We start from the raw sequence: 27,132 nt of genomic DNA, 5'->3' as shown, positions 1-27,132 counted from the left end.
TGTGCGGGACCGTAGCCCAGCTTCATGGAGACGGTTGCGAATGGTCCTCGCCGATACCCCAGGAGCAACAGTGTCCCTAATTTGCTGGGAAGTGGCGGTGCGGTCCCCTACGGCACTGCGTAGGATCCTACGGTCTTGGCGTGCATCCGTGCGTCGCTGCGGGCCGGTCCCAGGTCGACGGGCACGTGCACCTTCCGCCGACCACTGGCGACAACATCGATGTACTGTGGAGACCTCACGCCCCACGTGTTGAGCAATTCGGCGGTACGTCCACCCGGCCTCCCGCATGCCCACTATACGCCCTCGCTCAAAGTCCGTCAACTGCACATACGGTTCACGTCCACGCTGTCGCGGCATACTACCAGTGTTAAAGACTGCGATGGAGCTCCGTATGCCACGGCAAACTGGCTGACACTGACGGCGGCGGTGCACAAATGCTGCGCAGCTAGCGCCATTCGACGGCCAACACCGCGGTTCCTGGTGTGTCCTCTGTGCCGTGCGTGTGATCATTGCTTGTACAGCCCTCTCGCAGTGTCCGGAGCAAGTATGGTGGGTCTGACACACCGGTGTTAATGTGTTCTTTTTTCCATTTCCAGGAGTGTATATATACTGAGGAGGATTCAACTTTTGCCCATATTGTATTCTGAAATACTGCATATGGTGTCACAAACCATTTGACATTTACGCATTATTTCAGTCAATGGCATTTTTATATTTGTAGCTGTGTCAAACTGGCAAAGGCTAAACAAAATCTTAATGAAGCCAGTATAGACTCCTAAGTTGGATTGTACTGAATGTTTTCCTTTACAGGATATGATGTTTCTTTCGCTTTCAGGAATTTTTGAATTATGGTTCTTATGTACAGTCTGAGTTTAACTGAAGTTCTCCATTCCAAAAATAGTAAAAAATTTATAGCATAACACATTACAATAACCCTTGTTTCATGTCGAAGTAGTCCCTATATATATCAATGTTTAAAAAGATGAACATGTATCTTTAAACCATCTTGTGTGACAGGTAAATAAGCATTTCAAATTGTGCTGAAACATGTGCATATTTCATTAAGGAGTAAGAGTTTTGTAATCCCCAATCTGCATGGAGTGTTGCCTTCCTTCAAATGTGGAAAAATACCTCATTAGCAGATAATGCATTGAAACAGATTTGAACATCAATTTGATGTGTTCCCTGTGCCCTACCGACGATGTTTAATGTTATGGATAAAATATTTTCATGTTCTTTTTCTTTCCATTACGTCTTTACTTGCAATGTGCCTCCTTATATGTGAGTAATAATATTCTGCTGGAATTAGCCTTACCCAAAGATATTCATTTCCAAACCGCTGTCAACAGGTACTTAACACCAACTGCTGGATACAGGCCTGTTCTAGACTTCTCCATACATTACGGCCTTCAGAGGTCCACATCCATGTTTGTCCTGCTTCTTGTTTCTTTGTTGTGAATGCGTCTTCCATTAGGCCACACTCTATGGGAATTCAGTAAGGAACCTACTTCACCCACCTTCCTTCATCTCACCTCACTGTATCCTCTGCCATTCTCAACATGAATTTTATACTGAACATTATCATATCCTCGAATACTGTCTTGTTTTGTCACCACTGCGCCTTCTCATTATGCCCAGCATAAATCACTCCATTGCTCATTGGACAACAATCAGTTACTGAACTGTCTTGCTCATACAATTTCCATGGGTCACTTTTGTGACTGAGTACTGGCAATGTGGTTGCCGTCTTGCCCTTTGAAGTGCATTGGCAATTCATATTCAAAACAACCCTCAGTTTTCCATGTAACTTCACACCATTTTTACCCTTCCATTTATATCTTTAAGTATCCACCTGCTTCTTGTTTTCATTTCACCTTAATGTATAAATTCAGGAACGATTTCAATAGCTTCATCATTAATATTTTTATTTTCCTATCAGCATACTATTACTGTGATCTTAGTTTAACTAATCTTCAGGCCTACTGTATACATGCTCTGTTTAGTAACTATCTATACTTGAAGTTCTTCGAGATAACATTATTATTTGCAAACCATATATGATCCGTTTATGTGAATTTCTCATTCATGCCAGTTCAATGATCTGAAGGCCTCTTCCTAGGCTGTTTGAAATAGGCCGTTTATAAAGATATGACTTACAACCAGACACCCTTTTGGAGTTTTAAGACAATCCATTCTACGATTAAATAGTTTTCGTGACACTGCAGGCTCGTTATCAGATGATGGCATTATTCTCTATTCTCTGCACCAAGTGCAGCTATATGCGTTTCTGTAACAAACATTACCATCTGATGATGAGGATATAGTGGGTCGACAACTAGCTGATGGTATAATAAATCATATGAAATTCATAAAGCGACTGGTTGCACATCATACCCACATAAATCGCCAATTTAAAGAACATTTGAAGTTCGTCATCCATAATGGATGTGACATATGAAATAGTTTTGGTTAAGTGGAGACACATTTCTAATTCCTTTCACATTTGCTAACTTTTCACCTTCTTGATGAAATTGAATGGAAACTATAGCCAAGATTACGGAATTTCTTTCCTACTCAGTTGCGTAAACTTAGAATTTTCTACATTTAGAGCAACATGACATTTGCAAAATTATTGTAAATAACAGTAAAACTGTTGTTAAAGATTATTTAACATGGATTAATCATAATTCTAGTATAAAAAGAAGTCATAATTTTTTTTCAAGTTTTTAAAATATTTTTTATATTTTAGTAAACTTTCGCAACGAGCTGTAGGATCAAATTCTATACTATTTCTAAAGTTTGTATTAGTATTCAAATAGTTACTTGTAGCCTTGTAATTCCATTGCTTTTTACTAAATCAGAACTAAATGTTCCTTTTAATCCTTTATCTAGACAGGAAGTCTGTCCAAATCATCCTCTGTCCTTCTACAGTCATTCAACGAAGATGCTTCCCTGTGCATTACATGATATCAGAAGACTAGCAAATTGCTGCTTAACCTATCCTTCAGATAATTTTTGTCTATCGAGGACTAGTCTGGCCCTGTCACAGTTCCCTAGGGGTACGCCTAGCGATAGACATGTCTCTGGTGAACACTCGCCGTCGAGGACAACGTACTGTGTTGTATTATTAAGAAGGCTTCAAGTGACTCGCATATCTGGGATCCTAATTCGGACGCTAGGACCTACTTTGGCAGTCTGCAGAGGATCACCGTGTCAAACGCTTTCTAGAAATCTAGGAATATGGAATCTACCTGTTGCCATTTATCTATCGTTAGCAGGATATCGTGTGAGAAAGGGCAAGCAACCTTCACGTCCCCCATCCTCAGTCCTTTGGAGCCACCTAAAACAGTTACTAATGCAGAGGCACTTCGTCAGCCTCTCATAAGGGCTGCGAGACGAACTGGGGGTATCTGAAAATGCGCTGGGGTGCAACGCCCGTGGAATGTGTGGATAAACTGTGTAATTAAAACTATGTGGACACCCGTACGTAGTGCGGAACTGACCACTAGATGTCACGAGTGGCTGACACGCCATAGAGGAGGAGGCGGGTGAGGACTGCGCTGTCAGCAGGGGAGCAGAAACAGCAGGGAATTCCGGCAGGGATCTCTTGACTTGTCGGTGGATATCACCTGAGTAACAGAACGATCAGCAACATTTCACCCCTTCTAAAGCTGCACAAGTCGACTGTTAGGGATGTCACTGTGAGGCAACAACCACTGGTAAACCATGATTTGGCAGACCGTAAGTACTCATGGACAGGGACAGTCGACCATTGCAGAGAGCCGTCGCAAAAAAAATAAATAAATAAATAAATAAATAAATCGCATGAAATCAGCAGAAGGAATGGCTCGAATGTTCCAAGGTGCTACCAGGAGTTTAGGTAGCGCAGAGACTGCTTGTAGGGAGTTAAAGACAATGGGGTGCAGTGGTGGAGAGGCTCCTCATGAGCCACACATGTCCTTAGCCAGTGCTAAGCAAAGCTTGAGGTGGTGTGGACAACGACGCCAGCGGACAGTGGATGACTGGAAACGAGTGATTTGGAGTTTTGAGCCACTCTGTACCCTGTGACGGTACATTGGTAGTGTTCGTGTGTGGTGGATCCTGTAGAGCATTACCTGGCATCTCGTGTAGTGCCAGCAGCGAAGTCCTGAGCCGGTGGTGTGAAGGTTGTAAGTAGGCTGTTTAGGTTTTTTTATTGGTAACGCCACCTCTGTATGAAAATCACTGACTGTGCTGTGGGCAGTCTGCGTCTGCTTTGCATTGTTGTAATACTCGCCATTGTAGTGTTGGGCAGCGGCAGCTGGATGTGAACAGCGCGTAGCGTTGCGCAGTTGGAGGTGAGCCGCCAGCAGTGGTGGATGTGGGGAGAGAGATGGCGGAGTTTTGAAATTTGTCATGAACTGCTATATTTATATATGATGATATCAACGTAAATACATTGTTTGTTCTCTATTAATATCTTTCATTTGCTAACTATCCCTATCAGTAGTTAGTGCCTTCCATAGTTTGAATCTTTTATTTAGCTGGCAGTAGTGGCGCTCGCTGTATTGCAGTAGCTTGAGCAGCGAAGATTTTTGTGAGGTAAGTGATTTGTGAAAGGTATAGTTTAATGTTAGTCAGGGCCATTCTTTTGTAGGGAATTTTGAAAGTCAGATTGCGTTGCGCTAACAAAATATTGTGTGTCAGTTTAAGGACAGTCATGTATAAATTGTTCAAAGGGGACGTTTCATATGTCGACCCTTAGCCTAGGATACCTTACTGGAATCTTCTGATTTTTTTCTTGTAGTTTGTGTAATTAGTGTAGATTTTGTTTATTGCTAGCGCGTAATTATAGAGAGAATCTCCTTTGTAGTTGTAGCCTTTCATTGTTGTACAGTAAAACAGTTGTGGCATGCATATAGATTTGCACCAAGTATTTCGTAGCTACGCTTGCAATTAACTAGATATTATTTTCAGTGCTATGTTAATGTGTTCTCCTATTCTTGCACTTCAAATTGTGCTTTTCTGTGTTATCGTGTGAAATATTGTGACAATTATGGCGTGTGAAAAACGTAACACTAGGCTCCAAACTAAACTGAGAAATAATAGTGACGACGAGCGTAGCTTATCAGCGCCGCAGAGTAATGAATTTACTAATGTTCAAAGTAGTAATTTGGTAACTGTGCACAGGGAAATGGAGCGGGCGTCAAACAATGGCGTGGACAGTGAAACAATTAGTGAAGAGGGAAGCATTATCGATCGATCGGTCGGCAATAGCTCGCCTCAGGAAGCCGAAATGACAGGACACGATCTCGCAAATACTGTAGATTCAGGTTTTGGATCCTCACCGTTTTCTCAAATAAGTCAAGACACATTTTCTGCTTGTCAAAATGTGAATGTTTCCGGTGTAAATTCACTGCCGAAAAGCACTGAGGAACATGTTTCAGACACCAATGCATTGTTATTACAATTAATACAACAAATGGGACAAACACAGCAAAAGCTTCAAAAGTTAGACACAATGGAACAAAATCAGAGACAAACACAGCAAAAGCTTCAAAAGTTATTCTGATCTTTTATGTATTTACTTATGTCATAATTCCTGTAACACTGATGTATGTGTTTATTTCTATTCTTTTGTAAAGCCCCTATTACTACAAACGTTATCTGTATTATTATGTTTTTAATGATGTGTTTTGTACCTTTGTTATTGTATTCTTATGTTATAAAATTGTAATTGTCACCAGTTCATGATATTATTAACTTGTTAGTTACATTTCACTGCACACGTTTCTGTTGGTCATAGTATATGGACAATATGTGAGAAGTAGGGACTGTTATGCACGTGTGTTACTAATTCAGCAAGGGACTGGATAACAGCATTGCTGGTTCTAAGGACAATTCCAAAAGCTTTGTGAGTGCACAAGTGGTGGTTTATGGACTTGCTATATTCTCCGCAAGACTCTTCGATGGTGAATGTGCACCTGCACAATCTCAACAGATGGCTGCTGGCCATCTCTACAAGGACTACAGTGGGTCTGCACCTCTGGTGTCCCACCAATACCGTAATCTCTACCAGGACTACAGTGGGTCTGCTCTGTGATGACCTACCTACCAATATTCTTCCAAACTTCGAATGACTCTGCTGTGGGTTTGCTCTGTTGTGACCCAACGTTTGTCTGCATGTCGAGAGTCAGCACTGTCTTTCCGTTGGAAGGACAACACTACTTCTTCAAGACTGCATGGAAATCCACTACTTCCGTGTGCATTTTCTTCTACTGCTCAGACTTTGAGAAAAACGCTATTTTACCGTAATGAATGATCAGGACTGTCTTTATGGACTGTGACAAAATTTTAGCTTTTGACCAACATTGTATCAATAAGTGTGTGCATTTGATTTCTTTGTTATTGTAATTATGAAAAATTTTTTTCAAATCTGTATTGGCCACTGCCCAATCCAATTTGTAAAAATTTTTTGTGGGGAGCATGGGGGCTATGTAAGTAGGCTGTTTAGGTTTTTTTATTGGTAACGCCACCTCTGTATGAAAATCACTGGCTGTGCTGTGGGCAGTCTGTGTCTGCTTTGCATTGTTGTAATACTCGCCATTGTAGTGTTGGGCAGCGGCAGCTGGATGTGAACAGCGCGTAGCGTTGCGCAGTTGGAGGTGAGCCGCCAGCAGTGGTGGATGTGGGGAGAGAGATGGCGGAGTTTTGAAATTTGTCATGAACTGCTATATTTATATATGATGATATCAACGTAAATACATTGTTTGTTCTCTATTAATATCTTTCATTTGCTAACTATCCCTATCAGTAGTTAGTGCCTTCCATAGTTTGAATCTTTTATTTAGCTGGCAGTAGTGGCGCTCGCTGTATTGCAGTAGCTTGAGCAGCGAAGATTTTTGTGAGGTAAGTGACTTGTGAAAGGTATAGTTTAATGTTAGTCAGGGCCATTCTTTTGTAGGGAATTTTGAAAGTCAGATTGCGTTGCGCTAACAAAATATTGTGTGTCAGTTTAAGGACAGTCATGTATAAATTGTTCAAAGGGGACGTTTCAAGGTATGTCAGCTTTTAGCGGTCAGGGCATGGTCGCCTTATTGTGCTTAAAGAAAGGGTACACGTGGAAGGATCTGGGCACGCTTTACATCATTGTGTACTGTGTGCAGTGGGGGAAGTCTAGAGACAATGAGTGTTTGTATCAGTATGACAGTGCACCCCGTCATAAAGCAGCGTCTGTGAGGCAACAGGTTGTGGACAATTACATTCTTGAAGTGGACTGGCTCGCCAAGAGTCACGCCTGAACCGAAACGTACACCTTTCGGATAAGTCAGAACGTCGATTTCGCACCAGACCCCAGCGTCCAAAATAACCACCTTCTCTGGTTTCGGCTCTTGGGTGTGACCTAACATTCCAAAGATGTTCGGGTTCACATGCGGTTCCTCTTCCTCGAAATGTCTTGGTTCAGACTCGTGTAGGGGTTAAACTGCACGTGTCGCATTACACGCCCTAAATTAGACACTTGGGCCCTTTTGGTTAAATTGTCTGGCAGGTGGCAAGTTTGGGAAATTGTATGAAACATACAACGTTAATGTAACATATAACAACAGTAATAATAATATCGGGAGCGAAATTAACGACCCATAAATGATGTAGGCCACACAGTAGCGATTGGTTAGAATAATGTTTATTCTGAAAGGAAACTAATAGCGAAAGTGGTCGTATTTAGAATTGTTATTACACTCGAGCGCTTATCCATTTGACAAACTTCGATCATTCACAATCTCATCGCGAATTACAAGCCCAATACTCCACCTCGGTAACCACACGAAAAGTTAGAGTTCACACCAGGCGCGCGGCTGCTCACCGCTCAGAGACTAAGTCCCGTGATACCACACAACGCGACATTTTCTAAGCCGTTTCACTTCCTAGCCACCTAATGGCCGACCGTCCGCTTTCGCGTCTCCACCAGCACTGTCCTCTGCCCGTCCCCGGCCGCGTTTCCTGCACGCCGAACATCCTCGCTCAACTGACTAGCGCAGTTCCCTTCCCTGAAGCCGTCCATCTGATGGGCTACAGCTTATTCCACATTATTTTGCATTTTAAGATATTTAAATAATGAAAGCTTGACCAAAATTTCCTTCTTAACTTTGAATGTCATGACCAGTAGCCTTACACGAATGTGCTTTCTGATAAATAAATAAATAAAGAACAAAAGTAACTATTATGTACTAAGCTTTACAACAAATATTCTATTACCTAACGATTCAATAAGGTGTAATGGTGTCATCGTTCAATGTGTTTTGTGTGGAGGAAATGATGATCTGATGCTTAACCGTAAATACTGATAATTTAAATCTATAGCTTTTAAACAAAGTTACAGAGTTGATATTTACGACGTTTGTCATTTTAATGATGCGCTTTTACATGAAATGTCGATCGTTAAGATCGACCAAAGCGTTCAGGTTACAGTATTCAGGTCTTTGTTACAAAACTTGTTAATTTAACTTTAACAGTAAATCCCAAACTATTATAGATACGATCAATATTCAAGTTTTATTGGGGTCACCATCAAAATTTATGAAAGATGGTAGATTAAAATTACTGTGGCTCCATTCTCTGAATTACTACAGAATTAAATAGTTTTCATAAATGTTTCCCTTTATGGCGGATCTTAGGTCCGCCATATTTAACGCTGCTACGTCTCCCTGGCCACAAACAGCTTCTACGGTGTTTCCCTATGACTCGCACACTACAGCACTTAGGCCTCATTCAGCACAATAGACCCTTGTGAATTCTCCATCTCGTGGCGAATCTGCGCTCTTTGTGGCACATGGACCTGGACGACAGAGTCCGTTTCACAATTCCTGAAGGCTGAGTCTTTCGGCCGTATATTTAAATGATAGCGAAGTGCTCGTTAACTCAGATGGGGGATAGTAGGCTGCCAATCGTGCACAGGCATTCATTCAGACACCTCAGTGGAAGTGTCCACAGCACAGTTGACGCCATTATAAAAGCCAAGAGTGGACACACCCCATATTAAGTCCAGCCATAGGTGTATGGATACTTGTGATCGTACAGTGTGTATAGAGCTAAGTAGAGGATGATTCTTATTGAGAATGAAACTTTCACTGTGCACCTGTTCTGAAACTTCCAGACCAGAACTGGGACCTGAAATCTCGCGTTTGGTTGGCAGTTATGTTAGTGGCTGAGCTATGGGGGCACGACTGTGGTCACAGCTTGGATTCTGCTAACACAACTCTCGTTCCCAGAATGAACCACCCTGATACGTATGTACCACTTTAGAAATAATCGCCCAGGCTGTGGTTAAGCCATTGCTGTGTAGTATCCTGTCTGCTAGTCCTGTATAGCATGCAGGAGAGCTTCTACGTAATTTGGAAGTTAGATTATGAGGTACTGGCTGACGTAAGGCTGTGAGGGCGGGTGGTCAGTCACGCCTGGATGGCTCAGCTGGTCACAGTCCATGAAAGGGAAGCTTCCGGATTCGAGCCGCCACCGAGCAAACACTTTTAACCTGTCACAATATTTCGACATTTTGAATACTTGTTACGAGATACTCATCGCCCAACTGTGTAAAATGTCCTTTGACCTGTACTCAAAAACTAACTATTGTTGTACACGTGTTAATTTTGACCTCTGCTGCGCTTCTGCGGGTAGCTGTGACAGAGCCTGTTGAGAAGAAGGAACATGAGGGGAGCTGCAAGTGAGCACGACCTACCGCTGAGGTTCCAGGCGCCCTCTATCTGGAAGGCGGCGGTGGCCGCGCCGAACATGAAGCCCGGCGGGAAGTCCCGGCTGGGCAGGCCGCCCTGGGGGGAGCCCCGGGAGAGGCCGAAGAGGGCGAGGAGCGCCGCGGCCAGCGCCAGCGCCGCGGTGGCGGCCATCGCACGAACTACTCAGTGCTGCTGCAGGCAGGCGGGCGGGAAGAAAGGGAGAGAGTCGGCGTTACTCGAGGCTCACCCACCACCAAGAGAGGTAGGGAACGCGTCACGTCAGTCGCCGACGGCGAACCAAACCTGAAAATGAAATTTACCTCTAGTTTAGGGAACATAAGAGTTTATTCATGGTGTATATATAATAATTGCTACAAATGACAAGAATGAAATAATACAATAAAAATATCATTCGATATTCAGACCATGTCAGTTCAGTACTGTTGCTTCTAATACACTACTAGCCATTAAAGTTGCCACACTACGAAGGAAGAAGATGCTGTGATATGCAAACGATTAGCTTTTCAGAGCATCCACACAAGGTTGGAACCGGTGGCGACACCTACAATGTGCTGACATGAGGAAAGTTTCCGACCGCTTTCTCATATACAAACACCAGTTGACCGGCGTTGCCTGGTGAAACGTTGTTGTGATGCCTCGTGTAAGGAGGAGAAATGCGCACCATCACGTTTCCGATTTTGATAAAGGTCGGATTGTAGCCTATCGCGAGTGCGGTTTATCGTATCGTGACATTGCTGCTCGCGTTGGTCGAGATCCAATGACTGTTAGCAGAATATGGAATCGGTGGGTTCAGGAGTGTAATATGGAACGCCGTGCTCGATCCCAACGGCCTCGTATCACTAGCAGTCGACATGACAGGCATCTTATCCGCATGGCTGTATCGGATCGTGCAGCCACGTCTCAATCCCTGAGTCAACAGATGGGGACGTTTGCAAGACAACAACCATCTGCACGAACAGTTCGACGACGTTTGCAGCAGCATGGACTATCAGCTCAGAGACCGTGGCTGCGGTTACCCTTGACGCTGCATCAGAGACAGCAGCGCCTGCGATGGTGTACTAGACGACGAACCTGGGTGCACGAATGGCAAAACTTCATTTTTTCGGATGAATCCAGGTTCTGTTTACAGCATCGTGATGGTAGCATTCGTGTTTGGCGACATCACGGTGAACGCACATTGAAAGCGTGTATTCGTCATTGCCATACTGGCGTATCACCCGGCGTGATGGTACGGGGTGCCACTGGTTACGCGTATCGGTCACCTCTTGTTCGCATTGACGGCAGTTTGAACAGTGGACGTTACGTTTCAGATGTGTTACGACCCGTGGCTGTACCCTTCATTCGATCCCTGCGAAACCCTACATTTCGGCAGGATAATGCACGACCGCATGTTGGAGGTCCTGTACGGGTCTTTCTGGATACAGAAAATGTTCGACTGCTGTCCTGGCCAGTACATTCTCCATACCTCTCACCAACTGAAAAGGTCTGGCCAATGGTGGCCGAGCAACTGGCTCGTCACAATACGCCAGTCACTACTCTTGATGAACTGTGGTATCGTGTTGAAGCTGCATGGGCAGCTGTACCTGTACACGCCATTCAAGCTCTGTTGGACTCAATGCCCAGGCGTATCAAGGCCGTTATTACAGCCACATGTGGTTGTTCTAGGTACTGATTTCTCAGGGTCTATGCACCCAAATTGCGTTAAACTGTAATTACATGTCAGCTCTAGTATAACATATTTGTCCAGTGAATACCCGTTTATGATCTGCGTTTCTTCTTGGTGTAGCAATTTTAATGGCCAGACAAGAATCAATAATACAATAAAAATATTATACGATATTCAGACCATGTCAGTTCAGTATGTTGTTTCTAATAGCAATGTAGGTGCCAGCAATTTTACTTTGTCTTTATGTTTTGTTCTAAACTGATTTTTATGCATCTTTTCTAAAGAACTGTGAGGACTATAACCACATCAGGGAAAGAACGAGGCGTGTTTTTTTTTCAATAGGTACCGTTTTGAAATTAAAAAAGACGTGCTAAGATATCTCAATAATTTTATTTTTGTATGAAAGCCTGTACCTTAATCAACGCGCTGACGCCATTACAGTCTGATTCATCCTTGTTTACGTTGTGTACTGAGTGTTTAAGATGCCTCCGATAATCGTGAGTCCCGCCGACTGTGAAGTACACGCTGTTATAGGATTTCTTACAGCTAAAGGCCTAAAAGCGATCGATATTCATCGTGAGATTTGTGCAGTTTACGGAGAAAACCTTATGAATGGTAAGAAAGTGGGTGAGAGCATTTAAAGATGGCCGCACAAATGTGCATGATGAACAACGGAGTGGGCGTCCCTTGGTCGTTAGTGAAAGTTTGGTGCAGGAAGTGGACAAGAAGGTGAGAGAAAACAGAAGCGTTACGATTTCCTCTTTTTCCTAATGTGTCTCGTAGTGTTTTGTGTGGCACTGTGACCGAGCAAAAGAATTACCGAAAATTGTGCGCACGTTGGGTACTGAAAATGTTGACAGACGTGCACAAAACCAAACGTTTAGAAAGTGCATTGACTTTCCTTGAGCGGTACCACAACGACGGTGATGATTTCTTAAGCCAAATTGTTACGGGCGATGAGACATGGGTGGCCTACGTCACACCAGAATCAAAGTAACGGTCCATGGAAGTTGAGCAAGGGCATCGTTTTGCTACAAGACAATGCCCGTCCGCATGTGGCGAATCAGGCCAAAGATCTCATCACATCTTTTCGATGGGAAACTCTAGATCATCCTCCGTACAGCCCCGATCTTGCGCCCAGTGACTACCATCTGTTCCTGCACTTGAAGAAACACCTGGGCGGTCAGCGTCTTCAAGACGATGACGAAGTCAAAACAGTGGTGATGCAGTGGTTAACAAGTCAGGCGGCAGACTTCTATGAGGAGGGTATTCATAAACTGGTACAACGTTATGACAAGTGCCTCAATATTGACGGAAATTATGTAGAAAAGTAGATTAAGGTACAGGCTTTCACGTAAAAATAAAATTATTGAGATATCTTAGCATGTCTTTTTTTAATTTCAAAACGGTACTTACTTAAAAAACACGCCTCGTATAATACTGAATCCTATATTCTCTTGTAGCACCTGCTGTTGTTTTCTTCATTATTTATAAATAATAGAAATATCTGAGTATATATGGTAATTTCTATACCAAACTGTAAAAAAACATGTTTCTTTTCACTCAACTTAAAAATTTTGTGAGTTCACGTTTTTTGAATTTTATCAGGGCATGTTTCATATTATACCAGCGAGTTTTCACCTGAGGGTTCACAATTATTAATTAATTTCCTATACAAAACACATCTAGCATGTACAATTATTTAAATAAATCTGTATACAGCTGGTACAAAATAATACACGTATTTCTGAGCTGGAGCTAGCAAGGAAACAGCACGACAAACAGATTCTTGTATCCAGAAAGAGATTTTCACTCTGCAGCGGAGTGTGCGCTGACATGAAACTTCCTGGCAGATTAAAACTGTGTTCCCGACTTCGAGTCTCGGTCGGGCACACAGTTTTAATCTGCCAGGAAGTTTCAGATTCATGTATTTCTTTTTTATTTACGTAGGGCGTGAAGGCCAGAACTCAAATATTACATGCAGCGTTCCTCTTTCATAACACTCTCTACTCTCAAATAGTGATTTTCGTGGGAGTTCGGACAACGTTTCTACATTCATTATGAGACAAACGTCGGGAGCAGTTGCCCTGTGTCTCACAAATGTATGTATCGGAGATGTCTGACCGTTCAGGCACCATACTACTCTCCCAAAGGAGTACCATGCAACTCTCAAAAAGTCTCAACAAAATTCACTTTCAAATTTTTCCAACTGTCTTTCACACCCTAAAACAAGATCGTCGTTTCGAAGGCGCAGCATCGCGCTGAGGTAGATCGTTTGCAAGCCAAGTGGATGCCATGGATTCAATATCTGGATAACATAAACTTTTAAACAAAAGTCCAAGTTCTAGGAGCATTCCCGCGAAGCGTAAAATACATCAAGATGGGAAAAAATTAATTTCTGATATTTTTTTAAATTTAAACATTTTTCATTAACTCTTTCTTACAAGATACTTAATTAGAAATTTACAGGGTGTTTCAAAAATGACCGGTATATTTGAAACGGCAATAAAAACTAAACGAGCAGCGATAGAAATACACCGTTTGTTGCAATATGCTTGGGACAACAGTACATTTTCAGGCAGACAAACTTTCGAAATTACAGTAGTTACAATTGTCAACAACAGATGGCGCTGCGGTCTGGGAAACTCTATAGTACGATATTTTCCACATATCCACCATGCGTAGCAATAATATGGCATAGTCTCTGAATGAAATTACCCGAAACCTTTGACAACGTGTCTGGCGGAATGGCTTCACATGCAGAAGAGATGTACTGCTTCAGCTGTTCAATTGTTTCTGGATTCTGGCGGTACACCTGGTCTTTCAAGTGTCCCCACAGAAAGAAGTCACAGGGGTTCATGTCTGGCGAATAGGGAGGCCAATCCACGCCGCCTCCTGTATGTTTCGGATAGCCCAAAGCAATCACACGATCATCGAAATATTCATTCAGGAAATTAAAGACGTCGGCCGTGCGATGTGGCCGGGCACCATCTTGCATAAACCACGAGGTGTTCGCAGTGTCGTCTAAGGCAGTTTGTACCGCCACAAATTCACGAAGAATGTCCAGATAGCGTGGTGCAGTAATCGTTTCGGATCTGAAAAATGGGCCAATGATTCCTTTGGAAGAAATGGCGGCCCAGACCAGTACTTTTTGAGGATGCAGGGACGATGGGACTGCAGCATGGGGCTTTTCGGTTCCCCATATGCGCCAGTTCTGTTTATTGACGAAGCCGTCCAGGTAAAAATAAGCTTCGTCAGTAAACCAAATGCTGCCCACATGCATATCGCCGTCATCAATCCTGTGCACTATATCGTTAGCGAATGCCTCTCGTGCAGCAATGGTAGCGGCTCTGAGGGGTTGCCACGTTTGAATTTTGTATGGACAGAGGTGTAAACTCTGGCGCATGAGACGATACGTGGACGTTGGCGTCATTTGGACCGCAGCTGCAACACGGCGAACGGAAACCCGAGGCCGCTGTTGGATCACCTGCTGCACTAGCTGCGCGTTGCCCTCTGTGGTTGCCGTACACGGTCCCCCTACCTTTCCAGCACATTCATCCGTCACGTTCCCAGTCCGTTGAAATTTTTCAAACAGATCCTTTATTGTATCGCTTTTCGGTCCTTTGGTTACATTAAACCGTTGAAAACTTCGTCTTGTTGCAACAACACTGTGTTCTAGGTGGTGGAATTCCAACACCAGAAAAATCCTCTGTTCTAAGGAATAAACCATGTTGTCTACAGCACACTTGCACGTTGTGAACAGCACACACTTACAGCAGAAAGACGACGTACAGAATGGCGCACCCACAGACTGCGTTGTCTTCTATATCTTTCACATCACTTGCAGCGCCATCTGTTGTTGAAAATTGTAACTACTGTAATTTCGAAAGTTCGTCCGCCTGAAAATGTACTGTTGTCCCAAGCATATTGCAATAAACGGTGTATTTCTATCGCTGCTCGTTTAGTTTTTATTGCCGTTTCAAATATACCGGTCATTCTTGAAACACCCTGTATATTTGTAATGAAAACTAGATTTATGTAATTAGGAATAGGAAGATGCGCATCTCTCATAAGAATGGCAATTACTTATGTGTTAATCAACATATGTCTGATATTCACAAGCTGCGACATCATCGCGAAAAAACAGTGACCCGTATATGTAATATGTTTCCTTTAATTTACGTCTATGGTCACAAACCTTTTGTTAACAGATTACCGGTTTCGGTATTTAATGACCATCATTATTTCTGTTTCATAAAAACAAGATCCTAATGTACTGCAGCCATAGTGGCATCGTCAAATGTTAAATGCAGAATCAGCACCAGCATCGTCAAATACATATAAATAACATCACATGCACGAGTCATGTTGTCCGTAGTGCTAGGTTTAATTAGTTCTAAGTTCTAGGCGACTGATGACCTTAGAAGTTAAGTCGCATAGTGCTCAGAGCCATTTGAACAAAACTCCATATGCTGTGTGGTGTCATCCTTGTAAGACTTTCTCTCAATGGCTATGTTTATCATGTACGTCTAAATGCAGGAATCCTAAATATAACTAATACACCAGCCACTTCTTTAATCAAACTTTTGACATGTTTAGCCGCCAAACAGTTCATTAAATTCTACATCTACGAGAGTGAGTCAAATGAAAACCTTAAATTTGTAATAACAAATCGAAATTTCGCGCCGTTATCCTGTAAGTTCGTATGCGTGCTACAAACAGCGAGCAGAGTGGTCTGTAGTTGGCAGCATAGTGCAGATGCACACATACCGTCGCAGTATCAGTATAAATATTGCCGCTCCACTTGCTACTTGCACAAGGGAAGAACGGCGTTCTGTTACTGGGTTTTTGCGTAGTGAAGGTGTGAAACCTATTGATATTCATCGACGAATGAAGGTTCAGTACGGTGATGCATGTTTATCACAGCAGCAAGTCTACGAATGGTGTAGGAAGTTCACAAATGGTGTGACTTCAGCGCAAGATGCTCCTCGTCCAGGTCAGGCAAAACGAGTTGTGACTCCACAGAACATTGCAGCAGTTGAAGCCATAGTGAAGGAAAACCGCCGAGTGACACTGAATGACACTGCAGCACGTTTACAGATTAGTTATAGGTCAGCACACCACATTGTGCACGATGTGCTCCAGTTTCACAAAGTGTCGGAAAGATGGGTGCCACGGCAGCTGACTCCTGAAATGAGAGAACGGCGTGTCGATGCTTGTGAAGAACTTCTTCGGCGCTTTGAACGAGAAGGTGGTGGCTTCCTTGCAAGAATCGTTACTGGGGACGAAACCTGGGTTCACTTCCACCAACCGGAAACGAAGAGAGAGAGAAGGGAATGGCACCATTCCTCATCAACAAAACTAAAGAAGTTTCGAACAGAACCATCAGCAGGGAAGGTTATGCTGACTCCCTTTTGGGACGAAAAAAGGCGTCGTTTTGGAGCATTACGTGCCTAGAGGGACCACTGTCACCAGTGCTTCATACACAGATCTCCTAAAAAATCATCTGCGGCCTGCAGTCAAATCAAAGCGACGTGGATTGCTGTCAGCAGGTGTCCTTTTGCAACATGCAAGGCCCCACACTGCCCGTACAACAGTTGCAACAATCACAGACCTGCATTTTGAGTGTCTTCCTCATCCACCATACTCACCAGACCTTGCCCCAAGTAATTTCCATATGTTTGGACCACTCAGAGACGCAATGGGAGTGTTTGCGCGGACTACCAAAAGAATTTTTCTCTGAAAGAAGTTATGCACTTTGTAAGCGCTGGAGGACTTGCATTGAGCGTGGGGGAGACTATGTTGTAAAGTGATACAGCTTTGTACCTCTTCTGCACAATAAATAATATTTAAAGAAATATTTGAGGTTTTCATTTGACTCACGCTCGAACATCCATACTGTGCGAAACACTGTTAATTGCATGGCAGAGGACACGCCCCACTGTACCAGTCATTGGTGTTTCTTCTCGTTCTGTTCCCTCGAGGGGCGCGGGATGACGCCCCGCTGAACAGACCTACGTGGTCTTCTCGGCCCCTGCGGAACTGATACGTACAGGCAGGAGTAGATACACTCCTAGATTCATCATTTAAGACTGGTTGTTAAGTCTTTGTCAGTGGTCTCTTACGGGAAAGTTTGCGTCTGTATCCAAGAGTCTGCCTGTTCAGTGCTTTTAGCTCCTCCGCGACACTTTCCTACGGATCAGACAAACTTGAGATCATCCACGCTGCTCTTCTCCGTGTACGTTCAGTACCGCACGTTAGTCCTATTTTGGTGCGGGTCCCTCATACTTGAGCAATATTCTAGGACAAGTCGCAGGAGTGATTTGTAAGCAATCGCCTTTGTACACTGATTCCGTTTCCCTAATATTCTACTAACAAACCGATCTCCCCCCCCCTCCCCCCCCCCCCACCCAACACGCATGTATTTGTATTACATTACTGATTCCAACTTTAAACTCACTGAAAATTTAGTAATAGGATATTACTCTTTTTTCCGTTCTGTGCAGCCCACAGTTCTACAATTCTAAACAATTACACCAAATTGCCAATCTTTGCAACACTTCGAAATCTTATCAAGATCTCAGTGAACATTTGTGCAGCTTTTTTTATAATCGCATCATACGCGAAAGGTGTGAGGCCCTACTTATGTTGCCTGAATGGTCATTAATACACAACATGAACAACAACACGTGTCCCAACACACTTTTTTTAATGTGTGTGAAATCTTATGGCACTTAAATGCTAAGGTCATCAGTCCCTAAGCTTACACACTATTTAAACTAAATTATCGTAAGAACAAACACACACACACACACACACACACACACACACACACACACACACACACGCCCGAGGCCAGGACTCGAACCTCCGCCGGGACCAGCCACCAACACACTTTCCTGGGCCACAACAGACGTTATTTCTGCATCTCTCGACAACTCTCCACGGATGAAAACACGACGCGTCCTCCCTGGCAAGAGATCCTCAACTCAAGCACAACTATCTCACAGCCTAGATCCATAACCTGACTGTCTAGATTTATAATCTGACTGCCTAGACAAATGACGTCGTAAGAGAAAAGCGTGAGTTGGATGTCACAGGACACAATATATATATAAAACGCGTTGGTTGACACGGACGTCATTCTGCTCTAGATACGTCATTACGTTTGAGGTCAATATATGTTCTAAGATTCTAGAACAAATAGATGTCAAGGATATTGGCCGGTAGGCCTGTGGATCACTTCTGCTATCCTTCTTGTACACAAGCGTGACCTGTGTTTTTCATCCAAGCAATGTGGACCGTTTTTTCCTCGGGGGATCTACGGTATATTTATCTTGGTAAAGAGGGGCTAACTCAGCCGCGAATTCGGTTTAGAATCTGATAGTGATCCCATCGTACCATGGATCTTTATTTATTTTTAGCGAGTTCCGCTTGTTTGTCAGTACCACTGACAGTAAAATCCGTTTCGCTCATATTTGCAGTGGTGCGAGAACTGAATTGCGACAGTACTGCTGGATTTAGTTTCATAACGGAACGTTTGCAAACTGAGTTTAATACATTTAAACTGGTGTCCTCGTGGAAGAAGGCATATTTGTGTGGGAAGGTGGAGCCTGTTGTAATGTTGTTGCTTTAATTTGTTCTGAAAGCGGTGCTGCTATTCAAGACCATAAAAGTGGGTTAAAAGCTGTGAGCTGTCTGCGGAAGTTAACCTTGCATTACTGAGCAACTGTTTCACCAGGTATCCAGTCTAGCTTACCAAATTCCCAATCAGACTAACATTAATTATAATCTTTTAATAGTCATACGACAACCGGTGATATATATATATATATATATATATATATATATATATATATATATATGAAAAAGAGAATTTAAATAAAAAGAAATAAATCAGTTTATATTTGGAAATTTATTTTAACATTGATCATTGAATTTTCAGCATATTAAACTTGATTCATAACTAAACTGGTTCCTTATTTAGGATTGTGAAAATGTGAGTTCGTAATCTTACAGAACACATCAAATATGGAGCCAAGATTGGGAGACTGCATACAACACTGCATTCATAAAATAACACACGAAGAACGTCGAAACATACACAAGAGGAAATTAACCACTTCCAACCAATTCAATTTTCACCCAAAGAAGTTACGTTCGTAGCGCAATCCTGTTCGTCATGTAATTACCACACACTGGTATACTAAATTCATACTAACTCTCTGTGAAATCTTCCCGAAAAGAATAGCTGAGGGCTACTACTATGATTACACCACATGCTTCACGTGGTCAACTTGGTTTACACAAAGAGTGTAACTCCACAATAATTTTGATAATTAAAATAAATTAGATCGAAAAGCAATTTACAAAAGAAAAACCTCGAACTGGTTACTAACGTCTTACTATTAACCTGATGGGTCAAACAATTGTATAAGCACGTGGTACAGGTCTCACAAAGTACACCCCACGTGGGTTGAACATAAAGAAAAGTTGCTGTATTGAAAAATATTGTCAAGAAGAGACGTTATAATCTCATGCACATTCGCATTTAAGATTGATGATCTTGGTTAGAGTTACTGATCAACACGTGGTTCCACTTTACTCACAAAGTAGTGACAAAGCAACTACTGGAATATATTCTGAACTGTACACTCGAATCACACTGCGTTGCGATTTAAGATAACATTAGATATTTTAGATCTAAACCTGAAATAAAGGTGATTAAATTTTCAGTTAGGCTGAACTTAAGAAATCCATCGTCCTACGGACTTAGCAGACACGCGCTTAGCCGGAGATCTTACCACTTCAGACGCTCGCCGCGGACAGACTGACCTGGGCTCCTACCGAGCGTGCTAACAGATACAAACGGAAGTGACCAGAGAGGCAGCTTCCTATACCAACATGACAAGGGACGGACAGGACCATACTAAGAATAGAAACCTCTCTGCTTTTCGAAAGCGTAGCTACCTGTTCCGACATTGGTCCTACTGTTCTCTAGCAGACCGACTTGTCTGCTACCATCGAGCATGCAACTAGAAATACATTTGCTCATTCATCCTCTCACATAGAAGGGGAGGGGGATGACAGTATCTTATCATATACAGTATATAAAAGAAAGCGGATGTAGGTTCCGTATGAGACTGTGTGACATGAATTACATATATGAATTACATATAATCTGTGCTTTAAAGTGTAGTAGTGTGACAGATCGTTCTTGTTTATGTGTAAAAGTAAAACGTTCCACTACTCAGTCTCCTCCCAGATAGTCAGAAAAACTACAGTAAATTTCGAAGAGGGATTTATCCCGTAAATGACAACATATTTAAGAAATTAACATGAAAGGAATCCAACAGAGACCTTTCACTGTTCATGAGTTTATCTGTCGATGAGCTTTCGTTTTCCAACATCTCAAGACGGGCTGAGTCAACAACGACCCGAGGCGGCGTTTTGAAGGTGAGTCTGGAAATCCCTGGAGCTCTCCTGCAGCACCGAGCGAGGTGGCGCAGTGGCTAGCACACTGTACTCGCATTCGGGAGGACAATGGTTGAATCCCGCGTCCGGCCATCCTGATTTAGGTTTTCCGTTATTCCCCTAAACCGCTCCAGGCAAATACCGGGATGGTTCCTTTGAAAGGGCACGCCCGACATTCTTCCCCGTCCTTTCCTAATCGGATGAGACCGATGACCTCGCTGTCTGGTCTCCTCCCCCACAACAACCCAAACCTTCCTGGAGCTCGCATGCGTTGGGATGCACGCTGGAGAGGGACGTACTACTAGCCTACTACGTCATCGCTGAGCGGCCAGAAATAATGCCACCTATTTTGCTTTGTGATTGTCCTGGGGAATGAAATACTGCTTGCGCTGTATAAGACTGCCTCCACCAGAAGCGGACTCGGGACACGCACAGGGTGTGCAACAGTTTTTAATTCTAGTTGCTGTTGCCTGCATAAAGCTCTCTCAGTCCAGCACCCGTTTTGCAGACGCGTATAACGGATGACTGCTAGAATTTTACTTACGTAACTACCCCTCCCCTTCTTTTTCACTTCCTGCGCCTCGCAAGATTAAGTGTTACGACCTGGTTCGCCCTTGATGATATTTTTAACATCACTATTGTCTTAGCCTTGACGTTTCTTTTTAAATACAAATGCTTGTTCAGTGCATGTTCACCTGCATTTACGATCTGAACAATATGACGATGGTTGTTATACAGAACTGATATTCTTAATTAAGTTTTAAATGTCTGCGGCAAGGTAGTACAACTTTTTGGAATAAATACATTTTTTAATTTGAATAAATTAATACCGCTGTCTCCTTTCATGGTCGTGTGATGCTTCACAAAGAAACTAATATTAATCATTTACAGCAATATTTGCACGATGATGACAAAAAAGCCTAAACAACCCCAAGATAGGCGAAGATTTACAGACACGCGAAATTTAGCGCGAACTGCAGTGCGAGATGCTTTTAATAGTTTCACAACGAAACTCGGTCTCGAAACCCATCAGAAAACACAAAGAGATTCTGGTCGTATGTAAAGTACACCAGCGGAAAGATGCAGTCAACATCCTCACTATGCGATAACAATGGTGATGTTACTGATGACGAAGAGTTTATAAATACGATCCTCCGAAATACCTTCAGAAGAGTTTCTAAATACGGTCCTCCGAAATACCTTCACCAAAAAAATGGTTCAAATGGATCCAAACACTGTGGGACTTAACATCTGACATCACCAGTTCCCTAGACTTAGAACTACTTAAACCTAACTAACCTAAGGACATCACACACATCCATGCCCGAGGCAGGATTCGAACCTGGGACCGTAGTAGAAGCGCGGTTCCGGACTGAAGCGCCTAGAACCGACCGGTCACAGCGACTGGCCCTTCACCAAAGAAGACGAAGTACATATTCTAGAATTAAAACCAGGAACAGTTGCCAACATGAGTAACTTAGACCTAGATATCAGCTTATAACACTTAAGAAAGGCAAGGCTTTCGGTGCAGATTGTATACGAGTCAGATTTCTGTAACAGTACGCTGATACAATAGCTCCGTGCTTAGCAATTATATACAACCACTCGTAAGTCGAAAGATCCGTACGTAAAGACTGGAAAGTTGTACAAGTCATACGAATACGCAAGAAAGGAAATAGGACTAATCCACTGAAATACATACCCACATCACTAACGTCGATTTGTAGTAGTACTTCAAAGAAAACGATTTGATGACAAACAGGTAACACGGATCCAGAAAATACAGTTCTTGTGAAACGTAACTAGCTTTTTACTCTCAGGAATTAATGAGTGCTATCGACAGAGGATGTCAGATTGCTTCCATATTGATAGACATCCAGATGGTTTTTGACACCGTTCGTCAGAAGCGACTTCTAATCAAATTGCGTGCCAGTGGAGTTTCCTCTCAGTTGTGCGACGGAATTCGTAATTTCTTGACAGAAAGGTCAAAGTTCGTAATAACTGACGGAAATTCATCGAGTAAAACAGAAGTAATATCTGACGTTCCAGAAGGAAGTGTTATAGGCGCTCTGCTGTTCCTTATCTATACAAACGATTTAGGAGACAATCTGAGCAGCCGTGCCAGCCGGTGTGTCCGAGCGGTTCTAGGCGCTTCAGTCTGGAACCGCGCGATCGCTTGGATCGCAGGTTCGAATCTTGCTTCGGGCATGGATGTGTGTGATTTCCTTAGGTTAGTTAGGTTCAAGTAGTTATAAGTTCTAGGGGACTGATGACCTCAGATGTTTAAGTCGCATAATGCTCAGAGCCATTTGAACCATTTTGAGTAGCCGTCTTAGGTTGTTTAGAGATGATGCTGTCATTTATCGTGTTATACAGCGATCAGATGACTATAATAAATTGCATGACGATTTGCACAAGACGTCTGGGTAGTGCGAAAACTGGCAATTGACTGTAAATAATGGAAAGTGTGAAGTCATCCATATGAGAACTAAAAAGGTTCCGCTAAATTTTGGGTACACGATAACTCACACAAATCTAAAGGCTGTAAATTCAACTAAATTCTTAGAGATTACAATTGCGTAGAACTTAAACTGGAGCGATCACCTAGATCGATCACCTGTTCTGGAGAAAGCCCACTGAAGACTGCGATTTATTGGCAGAACAGTTTAAAAAATGCAACAGGTCTACCAAAGAGACTGCTTACACTACGCTTGTCCGCCTTCTTCTGGAGTACTGCTGTGCGGTGTGGGATCCGCATCAGACGGGACTGACGGAGGGCGTCGATAAAGTTCAAAGGCGGGCAGCTCGTTTCCTACCATCGCGAAATACGGGTGAGAGCGCCACGAATATCATACGAGAATTGAGGCAGCACTCATAAAAAAAGCCGTTTTTTGCTGGGGCCCGATCTTCTCATAAAATTGCAACCACCAACTTTCTCCTCAGAGCGTGAAAATATTTTTTTGGCGCCCACTTACGTAGGGAAGAATGATCTTCAATAAATAAGAGAAAGGTTTGTGTGTTTGTTTTTCCCGCGCGCCGTTCGAGAGGTAAAGAAACAGCTAGCAGGAGGTTAGGTGAATACCCTGTCAGGCACTTAACTGTGAACTGCAGAGTAATCACGCAGAGGTAGACGCACAACTGTCAGTACCTCCCCGCAGCCCGCTTCGCGGCTACATACTGGTGACGTCACGCGACACACTGGCCGCTGTCTGCGCAGTGAGACAAGAAGCGCCCCGGCGTCGCGTAATGCGGCGTGCCGAGCTACCTGGGGCGATTCTATACTCAAACGTTAAATGGTTTCAGGCATCGTCCCAAGACGTCGGAAACAAATTTAATGAATAACTTGACATTATTAAACACACGCTACTCTGTATGTAAGACGCAAAACTCACTGAAAAGCTTAAGCTTAATAGTAGAGAGTGTACTTACCCTGCACGTAAACAAAGTCGACATTTCGTGCTTGGGCATTAAAACTGTGTGCCGGGCCAGAATGTGAAACTAGGACCACTGTCCGGACCATCAAATACTTTCCAGCTGCCAGGACGTTTCTAATGGGCGCACAGCCCGCTGGAGAACGAAAATTCGTTCTGATAAAGAAATTTAATCATAGCTAACACTTGGTTCAAGAATCATAAAAGAAGGTTGTATACCTGGAAGAATCCTGGAGATACTAAAAGGTATCAGATAGATTATGTAATGGTAAGACAGAGATTTAGGAACCAGGTTTTAAATTGTAAGACATTTCCAGGGGCAGATGTGGATTCTGACCACAATCTATTGGTTATGAACTGCAGATTGAAACTGAAGAAACTGCAAAAAGGTGGGAATTTATGGAGATGGGACCTGGATAAACTGAAAGAACCAGAGGTTGTACAGACTTTCAGGGAGAGCATAAGGGAACAATTGACAGGAATGGGGGAAAGAAATACAGTAGAAGAAGAATGAGTAGCTCTGAGGGATGAAGTAGTGAAGGCAGCAGAGGATCAAGTAGGTAAAAAGACGAGGGCTAGTAGAAGTCCTTGGGTAACAGAAGAAATATTGAATTTAATTGATGAAAGGAGTAAATATAAAAATGCAGTAAATGAAGCAGGCAAAAAGGAATACAAACGTCACAAAAATGAGATCGACAGGAACTGCAAAATGGCTAAGCAGGGATGGCTAGAGGACAAATGTAAGGATGTAGAGGCTTGTCTCACTAGGGGTAAGATAGATACAGCCTACAGGAAAATTAAAGAGACCTTTGGAGAGAAGAGAACCACTTGTATGAATATCAAGATCTCAGATGGAAACCCAGTTCTAAGCAAAGAAGGGAAAGCAGAAAGGTGGAAGGAGTATATAGAGGGTTTATACAAGGGCGATGTACTTGAGGACAATATTATGGAAATGGAAGAGGATGTAGATGAAGATGAAATGGGAGATAAGATACTGCGTGAAGACTTTGACAGAGCACTGAAAGACCTGAGTCGAAACAAGGCCCTGGGAGTAGGCAACATTCCATTAGAACTACTGACGTCCTTGGGAGAGCCAGTCCTGACAAAACTCTACCATCTGGTGAGCGAGATGTATGAGACAGGCGAAATACCCTCAGATTTCAAGAAGAATATAATAATTCCAATCCCAAAGAAAGCAGGTGTTGACAGATGTGAAAATTACCGAACTATGAGTTTAATAAGTCACAGCTGCAAAATACTAGCGCGAATTCTTTACAGACGAATGGAAAAACTGGTAGAAGCGGACCTCGGGGAAGATCTGTTTGGATTCCGTAGAAATGTTGGAACACGTGAGGCAATACTAACTTTACGACTTATCTTAGAAGAAAGATTAAGAAAAGGCAAACCTACATTTCTAGCATTTGTAGACTTAGAGAAAGCTTTTGACAATGTTGACTGGAATACTCTCTTTCAAATTCTGAAGTTGGCAGGGGTAAAATACAGGGAGCGAAAGGCTATTTACAATTTGTACAGAAACCGGATGACAGTTATAAGAGTCGAGGGGCATGAAAGGGAAGCAGAGGTTGGGAAAGGAGTGAGACAGGGTTGTAGCCTCTCCCCGATGTTATTCAATCTGTATATTGAGCAAGCAGTAAAGGAAACAAAAGAAAAATTCGGAGTAGGTATTAAAATTCATGGAGAAGAAGTAAAAACTTTGAGGTTCACCGATGACATTGTAATTCTGTCAGAGACAGCAAAGGACTTGGAAGATCAGTTGAACGGAATGGACAGTGTCCTGAAAGGAGGATATAAGATGAACATCAACAAAAGCAAAACGAGGATAATGGAATGTAGTCAAATTAAACCGGATGATGCTGAGGGAATTAGATTAGGAAATGAGACACTTAAAGTAGTAAAGGAGTTTTGCTATTTAGGGAGTAAAATAACTGACGATGGTCGAAGTAAAGAGGATATAAAATGTAGACTGGCAATGGCAAGGAAATCGTTTCTGAAGAAGAGAAATTTGTTAACATCGAGTATAGATTTAAGAGTCAGGAAGTCGTTTCTGAAAGTATTTGTATGGAGTGTAGCCATGTATGGAAGTGAAACATGGACGATAAATAGTTTGGACAAGAAGAGAATAGAAGCTTTCGAAATGTGGTGCTATAGAAGGATGCTGAAGATAAGGTGGGTAGATCACATAACTAATGAGGAGGTATTGAATAGGATTGGGGAGAAGAGAAGTTTGTGGCACAACTTGACTAGAAGAAGGGATCGGTTGGTAGGACATGTTTTGAGACATCAAGGGATCACAAATTTAGCATTGGAGGGCAGCGTGGAGGGTAAAAATCGTAGAGGGAGACCAAGAGTTGAACGCACTAAGCAGATTCAGAAGGATGTAGGTTGCAGTAGGTACTGGGAGATGAAGAAGCTTGCACAGGATAGAGTAGCATGGAGAGCTGCATCAACCAGTCTCAGGACTGAAGACCACAACAACAACAACAACAACAACAACAAAGAAATTTAAATTCGTGCGACACAAAGTTAAGCCGTCAGAAATAAATTAACCAAATGAGTGGACAAAACAGATATGCTGTGGAAAAATGAACTTAAACCTACCTTTTATAATATCTAATGAATTTTCTAATACTTGTACTGGCTTGGTTTTTCGACAAACTTCGAACCAAGCTGAATCAAAAATAATCAAGAACTTTCAAACTCAGTATAATACTTGTTTGTTCGTTGTACCTTACAGATTCCACTAAAATGCAAGGTATTCTGCCACTAACTACAATTCTGAGAGGGTCCTATCTTCTCCAGGAACTCTGTT

General features: G+C 42.7%; 1 protein-coding gene across 1 annotated transcript in view; it reads right to left on the bottom strand.

Moving 5' to 3' along the window:
* LOC124711449 (myrosinase 1-like) overlaps positions 1-27,132 on the bottom strand; it is a 538,885-nt gene that overhangs the window by 237,818 nt on the left and 273,935 nt on the right. The window contains exon 2 of the mRNA XM_047241532.1: positions 9,716-10,013. Within this exon, the coding sequence (XP_047097488.1) occupies positions 9,716-9,881 (166 nt within the window). The 5' untranslated portion in view covers positions 9,882-10,013. The remainder of the gene's footprint in view (positions 1-9,715; positions 10,014-27,132) is intronic.

This window comes from Schistocerca piceifrons, chromosome 8 (genome assembly GCF_021461385.2).
Source record: "Schistocerca piceifrons isolate TAMUIC-IGC-003096 chromosome 8, iqSchPice1.1, whole genome shotgun sequence".
In the NCBI taxonomy this organism is placed as follows: domain Eukaryota; kingdom Metazoa; phylum Arthropoda; class Insecta; order Orthoptera; family Acrididae; genus Schistocerca; species Schistocerca piceifrons.
This window is presented reverse-complemented; position numbering and strand designations above follow the sequence as displayed.